The sequence below is a fragment of the Sminthopsis crassicaudata genome, chromosome 3, assembly GCF_048593235.1.
Source record: "Sminthopsis crassicaudata isolate SCR6 chromosome 3, ASM4859323v1, whole genome shotgun sequence".
Taxonomy (NCBI): domain Eukaryota; kingdom Metazoa; phylum Chordata; class Mammalia; order Dasyuromorphia; family Dasyuridae; genus Sminthopsis; species Sminthopsis crassicaudata.
In genome coordinates, this window is record NC_133619.1 from 575823598 (window position 1) to 575840577 (window position 16980).

The 16980-nt window shown below is 33.8% G+C and overlaps 1 protein-coding gene across 1 annotated transcript in view; it reads right to left on the bottom strand.

Moving 5' to 3' along the window:
- Nucleotides 1–3736: 3736 nt before the first annotated feature.
- Nucleotides 3737–16980, bottom strand: part of FREM2 (FRAS1 related extracellular matrix 2) — a 208208-nt gene continuing 194964 nt past the window's right edge. The window contains 9 exon segments of the mRNA XM_074304856.1: nucleotides 3737–4888; nucleotides 5267–5413; nucleotides 6607–6749; nucleotides 6752–6793; nucleotides 8948–9074; nucleotides 11767–11901; nucleotides 12200–12327; nucleotides 13834–13938; nucleotides 15627–15819. Of these exon segments, the coding sequence (XP_074160957.1) occupies nucleotides 4376–4888; nucleotides 5267–5413; nucleotides 6607–6749; nucleotides 6752–6793; nucleotides 8948–9074; nucleotides 11767–11901; nucleotides 12200–12327; nucleotides 13834–13938; nucleotides 15627–15819 (1533 nt within the window). The 3' untranslated portion in view covers nucleotides 3737–4375.

The following is a 16980-nucleotide window of genomic DNA, read 5'->3' on the forward strand; positions in this document are numbered from 1 at the left end:
TTAATCATAGCCAAGTCATTTCAGCTCTCCAAGATTCATTTTCTTTATAAAGTGGGTATAATGACACTTTATATACTTCAGAGGGCTATTACAAGGAAAACGTTTTGTAAATCTCAGTGTTATATGAACAAGAATTATGATTATTTCTCTTTTGAAAGTGCAATCTCTGAAGAGAAGAATTTCAATCCAAATAGAATGTACTTTTTATTGCAATTAACACAAAAATAAGAAAACATTGAGATTAATACTTACACTTTTAAAAACAAAGATATTTTGTATCTGAATCATGTAACCATTTCAAACATATATTGAAAAGGGTTTCTTTAAAAATACAACAGAAATTTAACTACATATTTTAAAAAACAAAAGGCCCTTCTTTTCAAAGGTATAATAATTACTTGATTAATCCTCTCTTTAGAATGGTCATTTAATACTTACTGAGCACCAAAATTATTAATGGGATTGAGGAGCAAAGCACCTTTGTAAAAAGTGAAAGTCTGCCTCTCTCTAACCCTGACACCTAGAGTCCATTTTATGGGATGAAATTATAAGTGAGAATGGCTTATAATGAGGTCCTTTGGGTCCTTCACTAACTAAACATTATTGGATGAGATCCAAAATGAAACTCCCTTATAATAACAAGTTATAATTATAATCCTTAAGATAATAATAATTTACAGAGATAAAAACAGTGTTTTGAGTATAGTAGACACTTAATAAATGTTTGTTGAATTTTAAAAGTTGAATTTTTAAATATTTGTACATATATGAATTCGTATATAGAAGAAACTAGTTAGGGCATGGATTTCAGGAAACAAATATGGATAATACTACCTATGAAGTACTGAAATTACATTTATGCTCCATTCTTTTAATAAAATGGGGCTACTAATTGGATAAAAGTTCAAATCTGCATTGTTACCAGCTGCTTTATAGATATGTGAAATGAAAATTGTTCTTCGAAATTCAGATTGTGATGACAAAGGCAAATAGCATATTTTGTTTTTGTTTTTTAATGGCAAATATTAGCACTCGAGGTAATATAGTAGAGGGAGTACAAAATTTAAAGCCTAGTCAGGAAGACATTGATTCGAACTATGCCTCTAACACAAAGTCAGTCAGTGAGTGAAGTGCCTTTTAGGTACCATGTCCTATGCTACAGGATATACATAAAGTGGCAGAAGACAGTCCCTGTCCCTAAAGGATCTGGCAACCTAATAGAAAGAGTAGTTGGGGGCTTATGAAACTACAATTCCTTAAGGTATTATTAATACTTTCCTCTTGTTCTAGGCATTAATTTTGGTCATTTAGTTCTAGAGGTACAAGAAACTTTAGAGATCATAGAATCGAAGATTTAAACCTGAAAGTTACCTTAGAGATCTATTGGCTCCCTCCCCCACATTATCCAAATGAAGAAACTGGGAATTAGAGAAATTAAGGGACTTGCCCAAAGTTAAACAAGTAGTAAATGTCAGAGTAGGAATTTGAATTAAGGTCCATGCTGCCCCACACTGATAGGACTCTTGGTTCAGGGAAACCTTTATGGTAGGAAAGCTTCCATAAAAGGAAGGAACCATGCATTCCGTTTTCTTTCTGATTCTTTACAATAACTAAAAGAATAAGCTGCATGCAGAGAGTACTTCATAAATTTGGACTGTTTGAATCTAAGCAAACATAACTTTAATTTACTTGTTGACATGTGAAAAATAGAAACAAACAAAAAGATTCAACAGTGGATCCTTAGCACAATCATAAATTTTACAAAGATCAGTGACATTTGTTTTTAATACTATGAATTTTCAGTAGGATGACATTCTAATCAATAGCCAAATAGCAGCTTTTGATTATTTAGGGAATTGGCTCCATTCCTACTCCAAACATAATTTTTTTTCCCAAAGATGTGAACTCCTGACAAAATAATAACAAAATATTGGAAATGAAAAAAAAATTAACTAGTTTTTAAAAAATCTGTGAGGTCAATCAATCTTACTATAAAATAAATTCTTTCAAGGAATTGATTTTTTTTGTGGCCAAGGAGCACAATTTATAGATGAAGGTTAAGATTCTCTATATGCTACAGTAAATTCAAGTAGATTTCATTAGAGAACATTGAATTTCCTTTGAGTCCTATAGAATTAAAAAAGACTGCATGATTTTAACTCAGCTGATTTTCAGACACTTATTTTTTGCTCCCCAAACAAAAATGAAATTATGCTTTCCAAAAAGAGAGGGGGGAAGAAGAATAAAAAGGAAACAAAGATTTTTAGTTCTTTAACAGGGAAAGTTGCATGTATATTGGATTCTACATGGCATGAACTATCCATAAAAGCACTGCTAAAACATTCCATTATAAAATGGAATTTGACTTAAGATGGGTTTGTAAAGGTATTCCTTATTAGAAGTCTCAGAAGGATCTTGTTATAATGGTGACAGCTATAACACAATCTTAAGGAATAGCCTTGCTTGGTCTGTGTACCATCTTTTTGATGACAATACAGGGTTAGATGAAATTCTATGCTCTATACAAATTGGCTGAAACACCATTAAATGGTACATAATTGATGTATTGTTTACTGCAACAGAGTTAATATTCAATTGATACAAGGTAGCCAATTCATACCAGGTAGCCAAAGAGCACATAACATTGGCCAGAACACTGAATATGGAAGACAGGTACATGTTTCCAGATGTCTTACCACTGACTTGTAGGGGAAATCCTAGGATTCAGGGCACTATATAGTTTTGCATGGTAAGAGATGCTGTGTGGATTCCCTTGAATTGTAATTGAACCATAGTAAACTCATTTATTGAGTGAAGAATTAGCCTACTCATGTTTTTTTTTTTTCTCAGAGATTTCTACAATGTTGAGTTGCCAAACTGCCTAAGTTTTCTCCCAACTGTAGGCAGTTGTTTTTCCTAAATCAGATTAATAGTACATATAATGACTGAGAGCTACTTTTACAGTAGTTTTTGTGTGTGTATTTGCACATACACATTTATAAACATGCATATATATATACATTTATATGTATAGACCTGTGAAAATGTATAAATATATATATATATATATATATATTTTTTTAAAGACTAGATGTTGCACTTAAAAGTTTTGGCTAATTCAAAAGCATTAGCTTTGGAAAGAGATTTTTTTTCTGGATTAAGAAGGATATTTTTCAGATCTATGAAGCTGAGTAACTTGTGGGGCCTTTTTAGCGTGGCAACTATAGGGTCTCTCCATTTGGATCAGTTTCTAATTAGAACATTCTTAAAATGTGTCATTATTAATTTGATTCCCATACTTCTAAATGTGACCATGCTGCTAATGCACACTGACTGAGGATTGGCCTGACAGGAGTAGGGAAGCTAATACTCTCTATAGTACTTTCAAAAGATCCTACCATTAGACATTACTATAACAATAAATATAAATCCCTCCAATAAAGTAGGTGCTGCTCTTTCACATCCATTTTCTATAAAGTCCTACCTAACTATAAGATATAGGACTCAGAGTTGCAGGTGTTTTCTAGGCTCAATTCTTTTAGAATCCTGTCTTAAGTTTAACTTATGAGTTTAACTTTACATCTTCTCTAGATGACCAACATACCACCAAACCCTTGTCCTTTCCCATATATGTTGGTATTGTCAATAAGGGCAATTCACTATTTAGTAGTCTATAAACAGGACAGAGATGTCCCATTTTCATAAAAATGTGCTCTCTTCTAGACAGACCATATTCTTTGGTTAAATATATACTTAAATAAGCAAACAAAACAAAGTGGGTCTGGGGAAGGTGAGAATCAGATCAAATACTATTGGGAGATTTCTTTTCTCTCCTTCTCCCACAAAGTTTAAGAAACCTGAAACTCGTGCATTAAGAGATAGCCCCAGTCATGATTCTGTGCTGTCTTCATTTCTTGGAAAACTTGTCAGGTCAAATGATGAGTTTCCCATTCTGCCAGATTAGTGATAATGAAGTTTCTAGTAATAAACAGTACATCCTGAATAAACAACATGAAAATTGCACCTTTGAAGTTCATATATGGTGAAAAAGAGAAAAAAAAGCAGACTTCCTCTTACACCATTCATAAGATCTACTAGCACCTTTGGATAGTTTCTTCTTCACGTTCTTGAGAAATTGCTTCAGTGAAATGTCATTCCCTCTCCATGCTGTGCTTTCAGCAGCTATAACTGCTGTGAAGACATAGGGCTGAGCTTTTGGCAGAATGAGAGACTGGCTATGAAGTGTTCTTGTGTTTGTAGAAAGAGAAGAAGGGTTCAAATCAGAGTCTGTGAATATGCCTAAAGTCTCCAGAACTGTCCATTCACAGTATTACACTCTGGGTTCCTTTTTGAGGCTGAATTGTAGCACCTGAGATCAAACCTCTGAGCTGTCGCTAGTGTACCTGTGCTGGGGCATCATTGGTTCACTGCTCCCTGATCCCGCTGGGGCATTCTTCTTTTTGGAACTCTGTTTCCTCTTTAGCAGCAGTACAGTGATTGCAATTAGACAAATGGTAAGCAGGCCAGTGGCCACTCCTGTGATAACTGTGATGAGGTTTACTTCAGGGTTGCTATTGTTCAACTCCCTGGGAAGAACTCCATCCAAAGGAACTTCCCTTTGAGGGATCTGCTTCTTGTTGGAGCGGTCCAGGGCTATGTGCTGAATGTTTGTCCCTCGGTTATTCTCAGCCCCAATTTCCTTGGCAAGTGGCGGAGCATTTCTGGTCTCTCTTTTCTTTCTATTCTCTGTAGATGTACTCAGTATCCCAGGATTTGATAGAGAGTGGTACTGGTATTCCACACTCCTTTTGCCAATACCTCGGTTAGTATTGTCTTTTGATCTGACTGTATAGATTGTATGTATGTACCACTCCCTGCCAAGGGACACCTGGAAAACATACAAACAAAAAGTTATCAGACAAAAGCTTTTGGCCAGTCTTTATAATTGCATCCTATAAAGTAAAGAGAAGGTAGGTTTTATAAGAGTGATCATTTTACTTAGCTTGTTGTATTCATTCATTCAACACACATTTCAGCACTAATTTACCATTCAACAAGCATTTTTTTTTTGTTCCATGCATTATGGATAGAATTAAAAGCTGGACCTGTAATTTCATTGAAGAGGGAATTCCTAGGTGAGTAATCTTCCTTTGCCAATACAGATTGCTATGTTTTCTTTAATATAGAGTTTTAGAGTTGCCTGTGACATTGCAATGTTGAATGATTTGCCCAGAATCCTCAGATCTCAAAGAGTAACATTACTTACTTGAAATAGTGGCGTGGAGTCAACTTTAAATCCATCAGATCCAGGCTGCTTAACCAAGAGAACTGCTTCAGGATCATCTGCAGCAAGTTTGGCATTGAACAGGACATTTCCAAAGCTAGTGGCTTGAGTCTCTGGTTGAGCTTTGTCCTAAATGATAAAGGAAATAATTGGCTACTGAAGATAACACCAAACTCTGTAAGCCAAGAGTGCAAACCTCCTTCCTTCTTCTTTCCTTCCCGTCCTTCTCTTCCTCTTCCTCTCCCTTTCTTTCACTCTATCCTCCTTCTTCTCCTTTTCCCTCTCCCTCTCCCTCTGTCTCTCTGTCTCTCCTGTCTCTCTCTGTCTCTCCCTCTTCCTATCTCTCTCCCTTTCTTTCTCTCTCCTTTCTTCTTTCTCCCTTTTTCCTTTTCTTTTTTCTTTCTCTCTCTCTCTTTTCTCTTTCTCTCTTTCTTTCCCCCTCTCTTTCTCTTTCTTTCTCTCTTTCTCTCTCTTTCTTTCTTTAACTTTCTCTCTAACTCTCTTCCTTCCTTCTTTCCATCTTCCTTCCTCCCTCCCTTCTTTCCTTCCTCCCTTCCTTCCTCCCTTCTTTCCTTCCTCCCTTCTTTCCTTCCTCCCTCTCTCCCTTCCTTCCTTCCTTCTTCCTTCCTTCCTTCCTTCCTTCCTTCCTTCCTTCCTTCCTTCCTTCCTTCCTTCCTTCCTTCCTTCTTTCTTCCTTCCTTTCTTCCTTCCTTCCTCCCTTCCTTCCTCACTTCTTTCCTTCCTTCCTTCCTTCCTTCCTTCCTTTCTTTCTTTCTTTCTCTCTCTTCCTTCCTTCCTTCCTTTCTCTCTTCTTTCTCTCTCTCTCTTCCTTCCTTTCTTTCTCTCTCTCTTTCTTTCTCTCTTTCTCTCTCTCTTTCTTTCTTTCTTTCTTTCTTTCTTTCTTTCTTTCTTTCTTTCTTTCTTTCTTTCTTTCTTTCTTTCTTTCTTCTTTCTCTCTCTCTCTCTCTCTCTCTCTCTCTCTCTCTCTCTCTCTCTCTCTCTCTCCCTCCCTCCCTCCTCCCTCCCTCCCTCCCTCCCTCTCTCTCTCTCTCTCTCTCTCTCTCTCTCTCTCTTTCTCTCTCTTTCTTTCTTTCTTTCTTTCTTTCTTTCTTTCTTTCTTTCTTTCTTTCTTTCTTTCTTTCTTTCTTTCTTTCTTTCTTTCTTTCTTTCTTTCTTTCTTTCTTTCTTTCTTTCTTTCTTTCTTTCTTTCTTTCTTTCTTTCTTTCTTTCTTTCTTTCTTTTCTTCATGTGACTGAGTTCAAGAAGACTAGACTGTTTCATTAATACAGAGAAAGTCAGTGCCTTAAACTATGGATACTTACCACAATTTTAAATCTATACAGGAGAGAGGGAGAGTCTGCTAAGCATCCATATTCAGCATTACTTGGACTATATTTAGGTACATATCCATCAGCTCCAGTACATAGGAACACTTTCTCAATGCTACAGTAGAAAGAATCACCAGGTTCTGTACAGGATCCACCATTACTCGACCATAAATGATATCACCTGAAAGAAGAAGTAGACTATACCAAAGCTTCTTAAACTGTGGGTAATTACCCCACATGGGGTCACATAACTGAATGTGTATGCCTATATACCTGGGAATTACATAATCATTTCTTAGGTGAAAAGGGGTTATAAATGGAAAAAAAAATTAAGAAGCCCTGGGATATACTATCCTTGTTAAGCTTCTGTGAGAGAGATGGTAAAAGAGCCACTTTTGGGGGCAGAAAACAGTCTCTGACCTGGTTCTAGGTATATTACAAGGCCCCTTGATGGTTGTCTAATGGTCTAGTCTATTTTAAGAATTTTCTAGGAAAACCTGCTATGTTTCATGTCCATCCTAGCAAGTCAATGTAGCTTTTTAAATGTGGTTAAGGTTCGAGTAATATAGCCCTCACAGCTTGGTCCATCACTTGATATTTGAAGCACTCTATTATAATTTAACTCATTTTACATAAAAACTTTAGAATAGAATAACACATATCTAGGGGAGGAAGTAGAGGGAGGGAGGGGAAAATTTGGAAAAATGAATACAAGGGATAATGTTACAAAAATTATACTTGCATATGTACTGTCAAAATTTTTTATAATTATAAAATTAATAATAAAAAAGAATAGAATAACACACTTTACAAGTGGATACTTTAAAAATAAAAGGTCTTTTAATAGGTCAATTAGATTTATTTTATTTTAAAAAATAGTCTGGAAACAAAACCTAAAGAGATTTCTGAAGCACCTGACAGTTTAAGATGACATAAAAAATGAAAATAAAATGTTTTAGCTAAATCCCACAATAAGTGTTTCAAAAGATAATTCAATTCTACAGAGAAATAACATTTAAAATAATAACAAACTGTTTGATGTAGTTGGGAATTAAGTTACCAAGACATATACATAAATATAACTAAAGATTTATTAAAGTTAGTTCTAGGAAACTAACTAAGATAGGTCATTAAAACATGACTTGTAAGGTATCAGTCTTAAATTTGGAAAGAGAACTCAGAAATTCCTGACTCTAAGTTCAGTACTTTCTTTTCTAGACAATAGTGTTATGATGTATGTTAGACACATAAAGTCAACTGCAAAACAATTTTTGCACAAATAAGAAAAAATACATTTATATAAGTAAAAATAATAGATATTCAGTAAATGCTGCTTATTTTAATCTACGTATTTAATGTTGTAAAGATTAAAATATAAATCACACAGATATCTTTCTAGATACCCACACACTTTATTCTGTTACTAGAGCTATATAAAGAGTTCCATGTGAAGAACTCTCTCCCACTACATTTTGGCTCTCTTGCAACTTACAGTCCTAAAGAGTAATCTGGACGCCTGAAAGATTAAATGATTTGCTTAGGATCACATGGCCACATGACCAGATTCCAAGACAAGCTCTCTGCCCTCTACATCATATTTCTCATGTAGTAAAATCATTCCAAAAGCAAAAACAAAATATCAAAGGGATTATGAAAAAGAAAAACAACAATTATCCTCTAAAGCAGAATTAACAAAACTATCTGATAATGGATGAAAAAATTAGTGAATAAGTTGTCATCATTTGTGATGCTGAGGTAAAATAAATGACCTAGGATTCTAAATCCAGAATATATCCTGGATATGGAAAAAAGATTGTGAAAACAAGATTAATGTGATGTTACCATGTTAAAGGAAATATATGTATATATATACATATATATATAAATTTTAGAACGAGTTTAATAATTGTTAAAAAAAGTAGAAGTCATAATCACAAATTAAATACTTTTTAATCTTCTAGGGTTTTTTGTTTCATCTTACAAATTAATGTTTCACATTTTCTTCTCTGCTTATATGATATATCATATATATGTATATATATGCACATATATACACACATTGAATCCTTGTAATTCTTATGAAAATTAAAATAAAACTGTATTTACATAATATGTATATATTAAAAATAATTCAGGAAGGATACTTACCTCAACTCTAGCAGTTAGTCTGTAGCAAAACTTCCACTCAAAAGCTCATATGAAAATAAATTTTTAAAATCATTTTTAAAAATCCTCCAAAGAGAGTTGGTTTATTCTATATGAAAATAACTTTAAAAGTAACAGTTTAAATACTTGATTCGCAGCTGAATCAGACCTCTTTCACATATAAACATACCTTCTGTAAAAGCAACATCACTCTCCTGCCCAAATCCCATTGATCCATCAGATAGCCAGAGACTCTTCTTGGATAGGAGAAACATTTGTGTGTTTAAGCTAAACTCTGCTGCCACAGGATCACTGACCTAAAACCAATCATAAAAAATCTTCAATATATTCTTCTTGAACAAAGTGAAGATGCCAAAATAAAACATTGTTGTTTTCTCCTTTGCCCAAGAAAATGCAGCTTTTACTATTGTCTTTATGCTTTGGATAGTCTCATTGTAATCCACTCTCAGTCATTCTGCGATTGATATACTATATTGATACTATTCCAGGAGCTGTAATTTTGTTTACCCTTATGAGATCTATTAGATCAATATAAAAAATATGATTTCATTGGTGGAGAATATTGATACTGAACACATGCCATCTGTAATGGGCCATGATGCTTTGAAACAGAATTGGTACCCCTTGAATTAATTTCCTATTAGGTAGATAGGTTGGAAACACAAGTATGGTTCCTTTATATAACAACTGTCTTATGTATTGTCTTGGGGACTTGACAAAACCCATGAAACCCCTATGAGCTACTTTTACCTGTAGAATCACAGAGCATGGCTTAGGAGATGTTGAAGGAGAAAGATGAGAAAAGTTATGTTCAATTTGTTCTTTCACTTAGGAAAAATAAACAGAATTCATTACTTAGTAGGTGAGTCTTAGTGGGCTGCTTCCTAGAGTTCAAAGAAGTTAAATGACATTCATGGATTTGAACCGAGGTATTCAAAACTATGAGCCCCACACTACTATACTAATTTGTCACTTACTTCTTATGTGTAAGATTCAGAAAAGAACTAAAATAGTGGATCAAACTATCTATGTGTAAGGAAAAAAGCAAAAATCCTTCAAGTTAAGCTCTTTTCCACTAGTTTGTCTTATGGAATGTATGTGGTTAGATTAGTTAGCCAGCATTCAATATTACTCATTGAACCCTATCAACCTCCAAATCTGTTTTATGTAGAGCAATGTAACATAGCTTGGACCAGTATCAAAGTGTAAGAATTTAAATTCTCCTTAAATATCAAGAAAATATGCAGTAGCGACATAAAAGTATCCCTTAGGGAGTTATCCCTTATCTTAAAGATTTGCTCCTAGAGTATCCTGCAGTTTAAGCAAAAGGAACAGCATGAAGAATTGGAAAGATACTGAATTCTGAGTCAGAAATGCCATTATTTCCAGTTTTGCTTCAAGTTTCAGTTTTGCTAATATGTGGTATTAAGTAAGTCCCATAATATCTCAAAGCCTTTGTTTTTCTTATCTGTACAATGAAATGGAACTAGGTGACTTCTAAGGGTCCTTCTGGCTTTAAATCTTATGAAGTATCTACTAGTGATCCTCAATAGATCCCTTATACTAGCATCTTAGTCCAAAAGAAGATGATAAACCTTTATTAAGTGCTCAGGATGTGAGAGGCACTGTGCTAAGTGTTAAAGGTAAAAAAAGAGTTAAAAAATAAAACAATAGCAAAAACAATCACATTTCTTAAGAAATATATTCAAATAGAATAGATAACATATGTAAATATGTATATATATATATATGTATGTATATATATATATACATATATATGTCTAGTGACATAAGATATATACAGAATATGAATGTAATCTGATATAGGGAAGGTATTAGCAGCTGAGAGGACCAAATAGCATCCCCTGCAGAAGTGGGATTTGAGCTGAATCTTAAGGGAAACCAGAGTGAGAGACAAAGTTCAAGAGATAGAGCATTGGAAACAGCCATCTCAAAGCATGGAGGTGAGACTTATTTGAGGAACTATTAGTAAATTAGAATAGATTGCAGCACCTATAAAGGAAAAAAAAAGTATAATAAGGCTGGAAAGGTAGGAAGGGGACAGATTATGAAAAGTATTACATGTCCAACAGGGGAGTTATTTTTTATCTTTTATCTCTGAGAAGGAGACACTGAAGTTTCTTAAATAGGGGGTAGGAGGAAACATTGCCAGATTTTTTGCTTCAGAAAAATTGCTTTTGCAGCTGAGTATAGAATCAGTTGAAGTAGGAGAGGTGCAACAAGGAAACCAGTTAGGAGACTATAGCAGTAGTAGGTTATTGCAATAGTTCAAGTGAGAGATGGTAATGGTCTGAACTAAGGTTGTGCATGCATAAGTGAAGAAAAGGGGAAATATATGTTAAGGAAGATTTGGCAATCTATTGGAAATGTTGCGTAAGTAAGAATAAAGAGTTGAAGGTAAAGATTATAGTCCTGGATAACTGGAAGAATGGTAGCATCCTCAAAATTGATAGAATTGTTTGGAAGATTTTTGGGGAAAGAGTGAACATTTTATAAAGTTTACATGTATTTCAATTTTTATTATAATTCTAACTTGTTCATGAGCTAATTTTTAGGTCCTTTTTTCAGGCTTTGGCTTGTGAGTTTGTGTGAACTCATCCGTATGCTACTCTAAATTCTATACTTAAATTTATTTACTGGAATATATGACTGAATATATCAGCACTTTGTCTATAATAGGAATTGCTGCATATTCAATAATACAAAATCTCAGAATCTTTTAACTTGAATAAAGTTTTTTTTTACCATTATATCATGTTTAGAAGGTATTTAATTTGAACTATAAGTTAAATAAAAATTGATATGATTTCAACTATGAATACCCTTTTCATTTGAAAAATAATCCCATAATTCATTTTTTAATATTGGATACTTTGTATGGATAACATTGGTTAAAGGTAACTTCCCATAATTATGAAAGCCTGCCAATAAATCAATACAAAAAAGAAATAATTCGCTAAGAGTTACCTGCTGAAATCGGATGTCCAGGTCAAATGTGATTGGCTCTCTAGGGTTACAAATCACTGGTAAACTGTATTCCTGATGTGGAGAGGTTGTACATGCTATAAGTTTCACAGTATAAGTTCCTGAGTAGTCCCTGACCTGGAAAGGAAAAAGAGAAAATATGGCCCTTCAACTAAAAAGTTGAGTTAAGATTAGGGGAAGAGCTTTTAACGTTTTTACTATCATGAACCCTACTGGCAGTCTGGTGAAGCCAATTTTATTCACAGAATAACATTTTAAGTATACAAAATAAAATACATAACATTGCAAAAAGGAAAGAATTATATTGAAATGCATTTGTAAAAAATATTTTAAAAAATCCATGGACCTCTAATTAAAACTTCCTGATTTCCAGCCACCAATGAAAGGAAATAAAGATAGACTCTTTATCAATTACCGAAAAGTCAGAAATGAAGCTCCATTGCTGGACTGGCTGGTTATATGTTGGTTCACTCCTTATGAGGCGGAGAGAAAAAGTTAGGCCAGGATGATCAGCTGAGATGATCATAGAGTTTGTGGAAGACGCTATAAAGGCAACAACAATAACAACATCAACAATAATGGTGCTTATAATATTTTGCATTTTAAAGTACTTTATTTTTTTAAAATATATTTTATATACATTATCTCTTTTATTGCACACATCTCTTTGTAGTAGACAGGAAAAGGAGGAAATGACATCAGAGAAATTAACTTATATAAGTTAAAATTGGTTGCTTGTTGCAGTACCTGGACTAGATAGCAAATCATTTGTTTCTTTGTGATTGTTTCACTACATTGTACCATACACTCAATAGAGAGTGTGATATGGTAAAAAGTCCAGTAGGTTTGAAGCCAGATGATATAGTTTGAATTCTGGCACTGCCAATGTGTGTAATCTTGGATTTTTTCGCCCATCTGGGCTTCAAATTCTTTACTGTAAAATGAGGGTTTGGGATAAGAAGCTCACTAAAGCCCCTTATGACATGGTTCATTGAAATACTTGCACTACTTAGGGTCTCTTTTCTAGTGAGTTAGAGTCTATTCACTTTTCTACTGCACAGATGTTATGGGCTGAACTTAGCTAGTTACAGTCAACAGAGCTGGGAAAGTCTAATTTAAGTACAGAATCTATTTTTAAAGATTCATATGAGGCTTGAAGCATTTTAAAATTTGAAACATTTTAACAGTAAATTATGTCAGAAAGTCCCTATTTTTTAATAGATTGTCGATGCTAAGAAAAAAAAATATATTGATTGTTTCTTTTTTTTTTTTTTTTTGCAGTTTGATTTTTTTGAAGATATTATGAGAAACCTCATTCTCTGAAGGGCCATTTCATTCTCTCTATAGTCAGCACACACATTCAGGAAAAGGGAAGACTACACAAAGAGTGTGGATGATGTTCTTATCCTCTTGGAGGACTCATGCACACTTTGGAATGACATATGGACTTTGAAATGGTGGGAATTGGTATAATTAAATGAGGAGTTAAATATTTTTAGAAAAAGATCTTAATAAAATATTTCTTTAATTGAGGACTTTTTCAACTTTTAAATTCAAAATTTTAAATTAAAAAATTAAATTAAATTTCAACTCTTAAAATTAGCTAATTATTTAGGACAGGTATTTCATAGAATACCACTGTAGGTAAATTTCCTTAGATAATATCCATAAAATACTGTTACAAAAGTGAGTTTTTTATCTTGAGGAAGAAACTGAAATTCCAGTTTTTTCCATTACAGTTTTATATTTTTATAATACATTTTTCCTTTGGTATATCAATCATTTATTCCCCAATTATAGATCCCCTCACTTTTTCATTAAAAAAAGCAAAACTATTTAACATAGTCATTGTTATTCAAAGTACTTTCCATTTAAAAAATTTTTAAAAACAATTTTCAAGCTTTTTTTTTCTTCTAGAAAACTGATTATATGTTGCATTTTAAAGTAAAATTTCTGTCAATGGTCAAATGCACTGAAAATTTTGAAAACAGAAGAAACTTATGCCTGTCTTATTGGGAAGATTATAGGAACATGAAAATAAGCTGTTACCAGGATGGGACAACACAAATAAACCATGAAATCGAGCTTCTGTCTTGAAGTTTACCACCAAACGTCCTTCCTCACTGATACGCATGCTGGTCGGATAAAGGGAACCTACAAGAAAAGAAACCAAAAAGTATTGAAAAACAAATAGGAATAAGAGATCCAAGTCAGAATTTTTAAGAACAATAGTTCAAGTATTTTAAAAATTATTTTATATTGTTAAGTTTTTCTGGTGCAATCAAAGAGATATCAGAGCAGAATTCTACAGACCTAGGTTAAGCAGAACTTGGCTTTCTCTCTATTCCTGTGGTAAAAGATTTCTAGAAATGAAAGGAAATACGATTGGTAAAAGTAGATTAAGTCACTGCAAACTCTGCAAGCCAAGCAGAACAACCAGGAGTCTTATGCCTTGTGAAAGTCCTAAGTTTTAGCCTAAAGAAATTAAGTTGGCAGCTAAAAACCATGACAAATTTGTCAGAATTAGTGAGTTTTATAGGTCATGGCTTTAAAGATACCTGCATTCTGCAGATTCTACTAAAATTCACAAGCTTGCAGAAAGCAAACTAGGAAACCTAGCTGTCTGACACAAGTTGGCTCCTAGGTACAAGAAGGATGCTGGAGACTAGAAGCATAAAAAATACCACCATGAGGAGTCACTTAAAATACATGCTGTGTATGTTTTTTAAGCAAAAGAAAAAAACAATTTTGAAGATGATCTCTGGGTAATTTTTCAATAATATCACACCATTTGACACAACTCTTAAAAAAACTATAATCCAGTTAAGACGATGAGTTCATACTTGAAATATCCTGTCCATTCTTTTTTCTTTATTCTTTTTTTTAAAGATTGTTACAGGCACTGTGCCACAATTGGGTATGTAACTAGGATAACACCATAATTCTGAAAGTAAACACTACCACGTTTGATTAATGGAACTAATTAACTGCATATTTCTGAATTTTGAATCATGACTCTGGAATGGGGATGGATCTAAGGGCATGAGATAATAAATAGAAAACTCTTTGCAAACCTTAACACGTTATATTATATAACAATGATTGCCCAGGAAAAGTGAAAAAAGTTGGTCCTATACTGACACTTGTCACTAGAGTTCTCACAATCATCTCACAGTGTCAGATTAGCATGTTTCTCTTGCACACTCATTTTAATAAATAAAAGCCTATGCATTTTTTCTGATGATGATCTATTAGTATCTCTTCCTTTTCAAGAACTAAAATTGGCTTTTATGTTGCTTTGACTGATTTACAAGGCTATTTTGCAACATCCAAGTTATTTTGTTTGGCAGAATGTTTTCCCTGATCTTTTATAAGATTTATATATTGCAATATTTCTGAGTTTTAAATAATACAGCTTTCTATGTGCTTAAATTATGAGAGTAAATTCAAGTGTTTTCCCATGGAAAATGATGCTATTTTAAAAGAGTAATTAAATATATGGAAATTTGTTTCCAGTCTTTCAGGAACAGAAAACTGGGAGAGGGTCCTCAAATTATATCTCTAGATCAGAAGTCCATGGACCTCAGGAGTCCTAAAATAGATTCCAGAGGGTCTGTAAAATTATGTGATTAAAAGGTATCTCTATTTTTATTAATTTCTAACAGAAATTGAGTTTTACCTTCAATTATCAAATAATATGATTCTGAGAAAGGTTCAGTAAACTTTAGCATACTGTCAAAGGGATGCTGTTTCATATGTATATTTATTAATATCAAAGAAAAATTTATATTTATTAATATTTAATAGAAATAATTTATAGCTCTTGAAATCCCAGGACCTACCTTGGAGCTCTGCTTCTGGTGGACTGCCAATTCCATCATTCCACAAGATGGCAGTATCATACACAAACGTTAGTCGAAGCTCAGACTTCAGGTCAAAATGCTGCCATCCTCCCACACCAACAGGGGAATGGAAAACATAGGAAACATAGAGTGGAACTCGCAGTGTGACATAGGACTGCACTAGATTCAGGACCTAAAGAGGGATGACATAATTCTATTCATAATTGTACTTAAACACAAGAAAAAACAACATTGCATCTAAACAATATACCACAAAAAAAACCCCAAAGCAAAACAAACAAAAAAGCTAAATTTTAAATTTAGCTTAAATTAAAAATTTAAAAATAAAGGAATTTACTTCATAGAAATTTTATTCCCCTCTTATTTAATATCATTGGTGAGAGGAATCACTGAAGTTGCAATATTTTTACTGCATTTTTGTTCTATAACAATTAATTCAGGCTCCCTTAAAGACCCTGTTGTTAGGACTGTTTTCACATGGAGCAAAGAATTTTTAGTTTGAAATCCGAGTTCACAACTATGCCAAAGCTAACAGTTCCATTGTTTGGAGCAATCTCTGCTCCCAGGTGCCCACCCCATTAAAAAATTTCTGGGCCACATTGTAGACAATGAAACAAGGAAGGAAACATTTTCTGACTATGACCTTGCATGGGATGCTTCCAAAGTGGTCTGTGTCTCAAGGAACACTGGTAACTGAGGCATTTATCTGGATCTTATATTATTTCCCTAAAGTGTTAAAATCATAGTTTAAATTACTCTAAAGGTATTTGTGTGTGTGTGTGTGTGTGTGTGTGTGTGTGTGTGTGACAGAGACAGAGAGATAGAGGGAGAGAGGAAAGGAGAGAGACACACAAACAGTCAGATGACAAGAAGAGACAGAGAGACAGAGAGAACGAGACAGAGATAGAGATAGAGACAGAGAAAGAGAGAGAAACAGAGACACAGAGACACACACACACATACAGAGAGAGAGAGAGAGAGAGAGAGAGAGAGAGAGAGAGAGAGAGAGAAACAGAGACACAGAGACACACACACACATACAGAGAGAGAGAGAGAGAGAGAGAGAGAGAGAGAGAGAGAGAGAGAGAGAGAGAGAGATTCTCTTTTTTATTTATAATTCCATTATGAGATGTATGTATACTATTATGGACACAGAACTTGTAGATCATCTAATTCTAGTCCAAACCCTCATTTTATAGAGTGGAGACATGGAATTCATAGAAACGAAGAACGAAGGGATGTGCTTCAGGTCACACACCTTACAAACAGCAGAACCAGGATTCACACTTTGGATTCCACAATTAAGACTGACTTTTGATTCCAGAATCCCCAC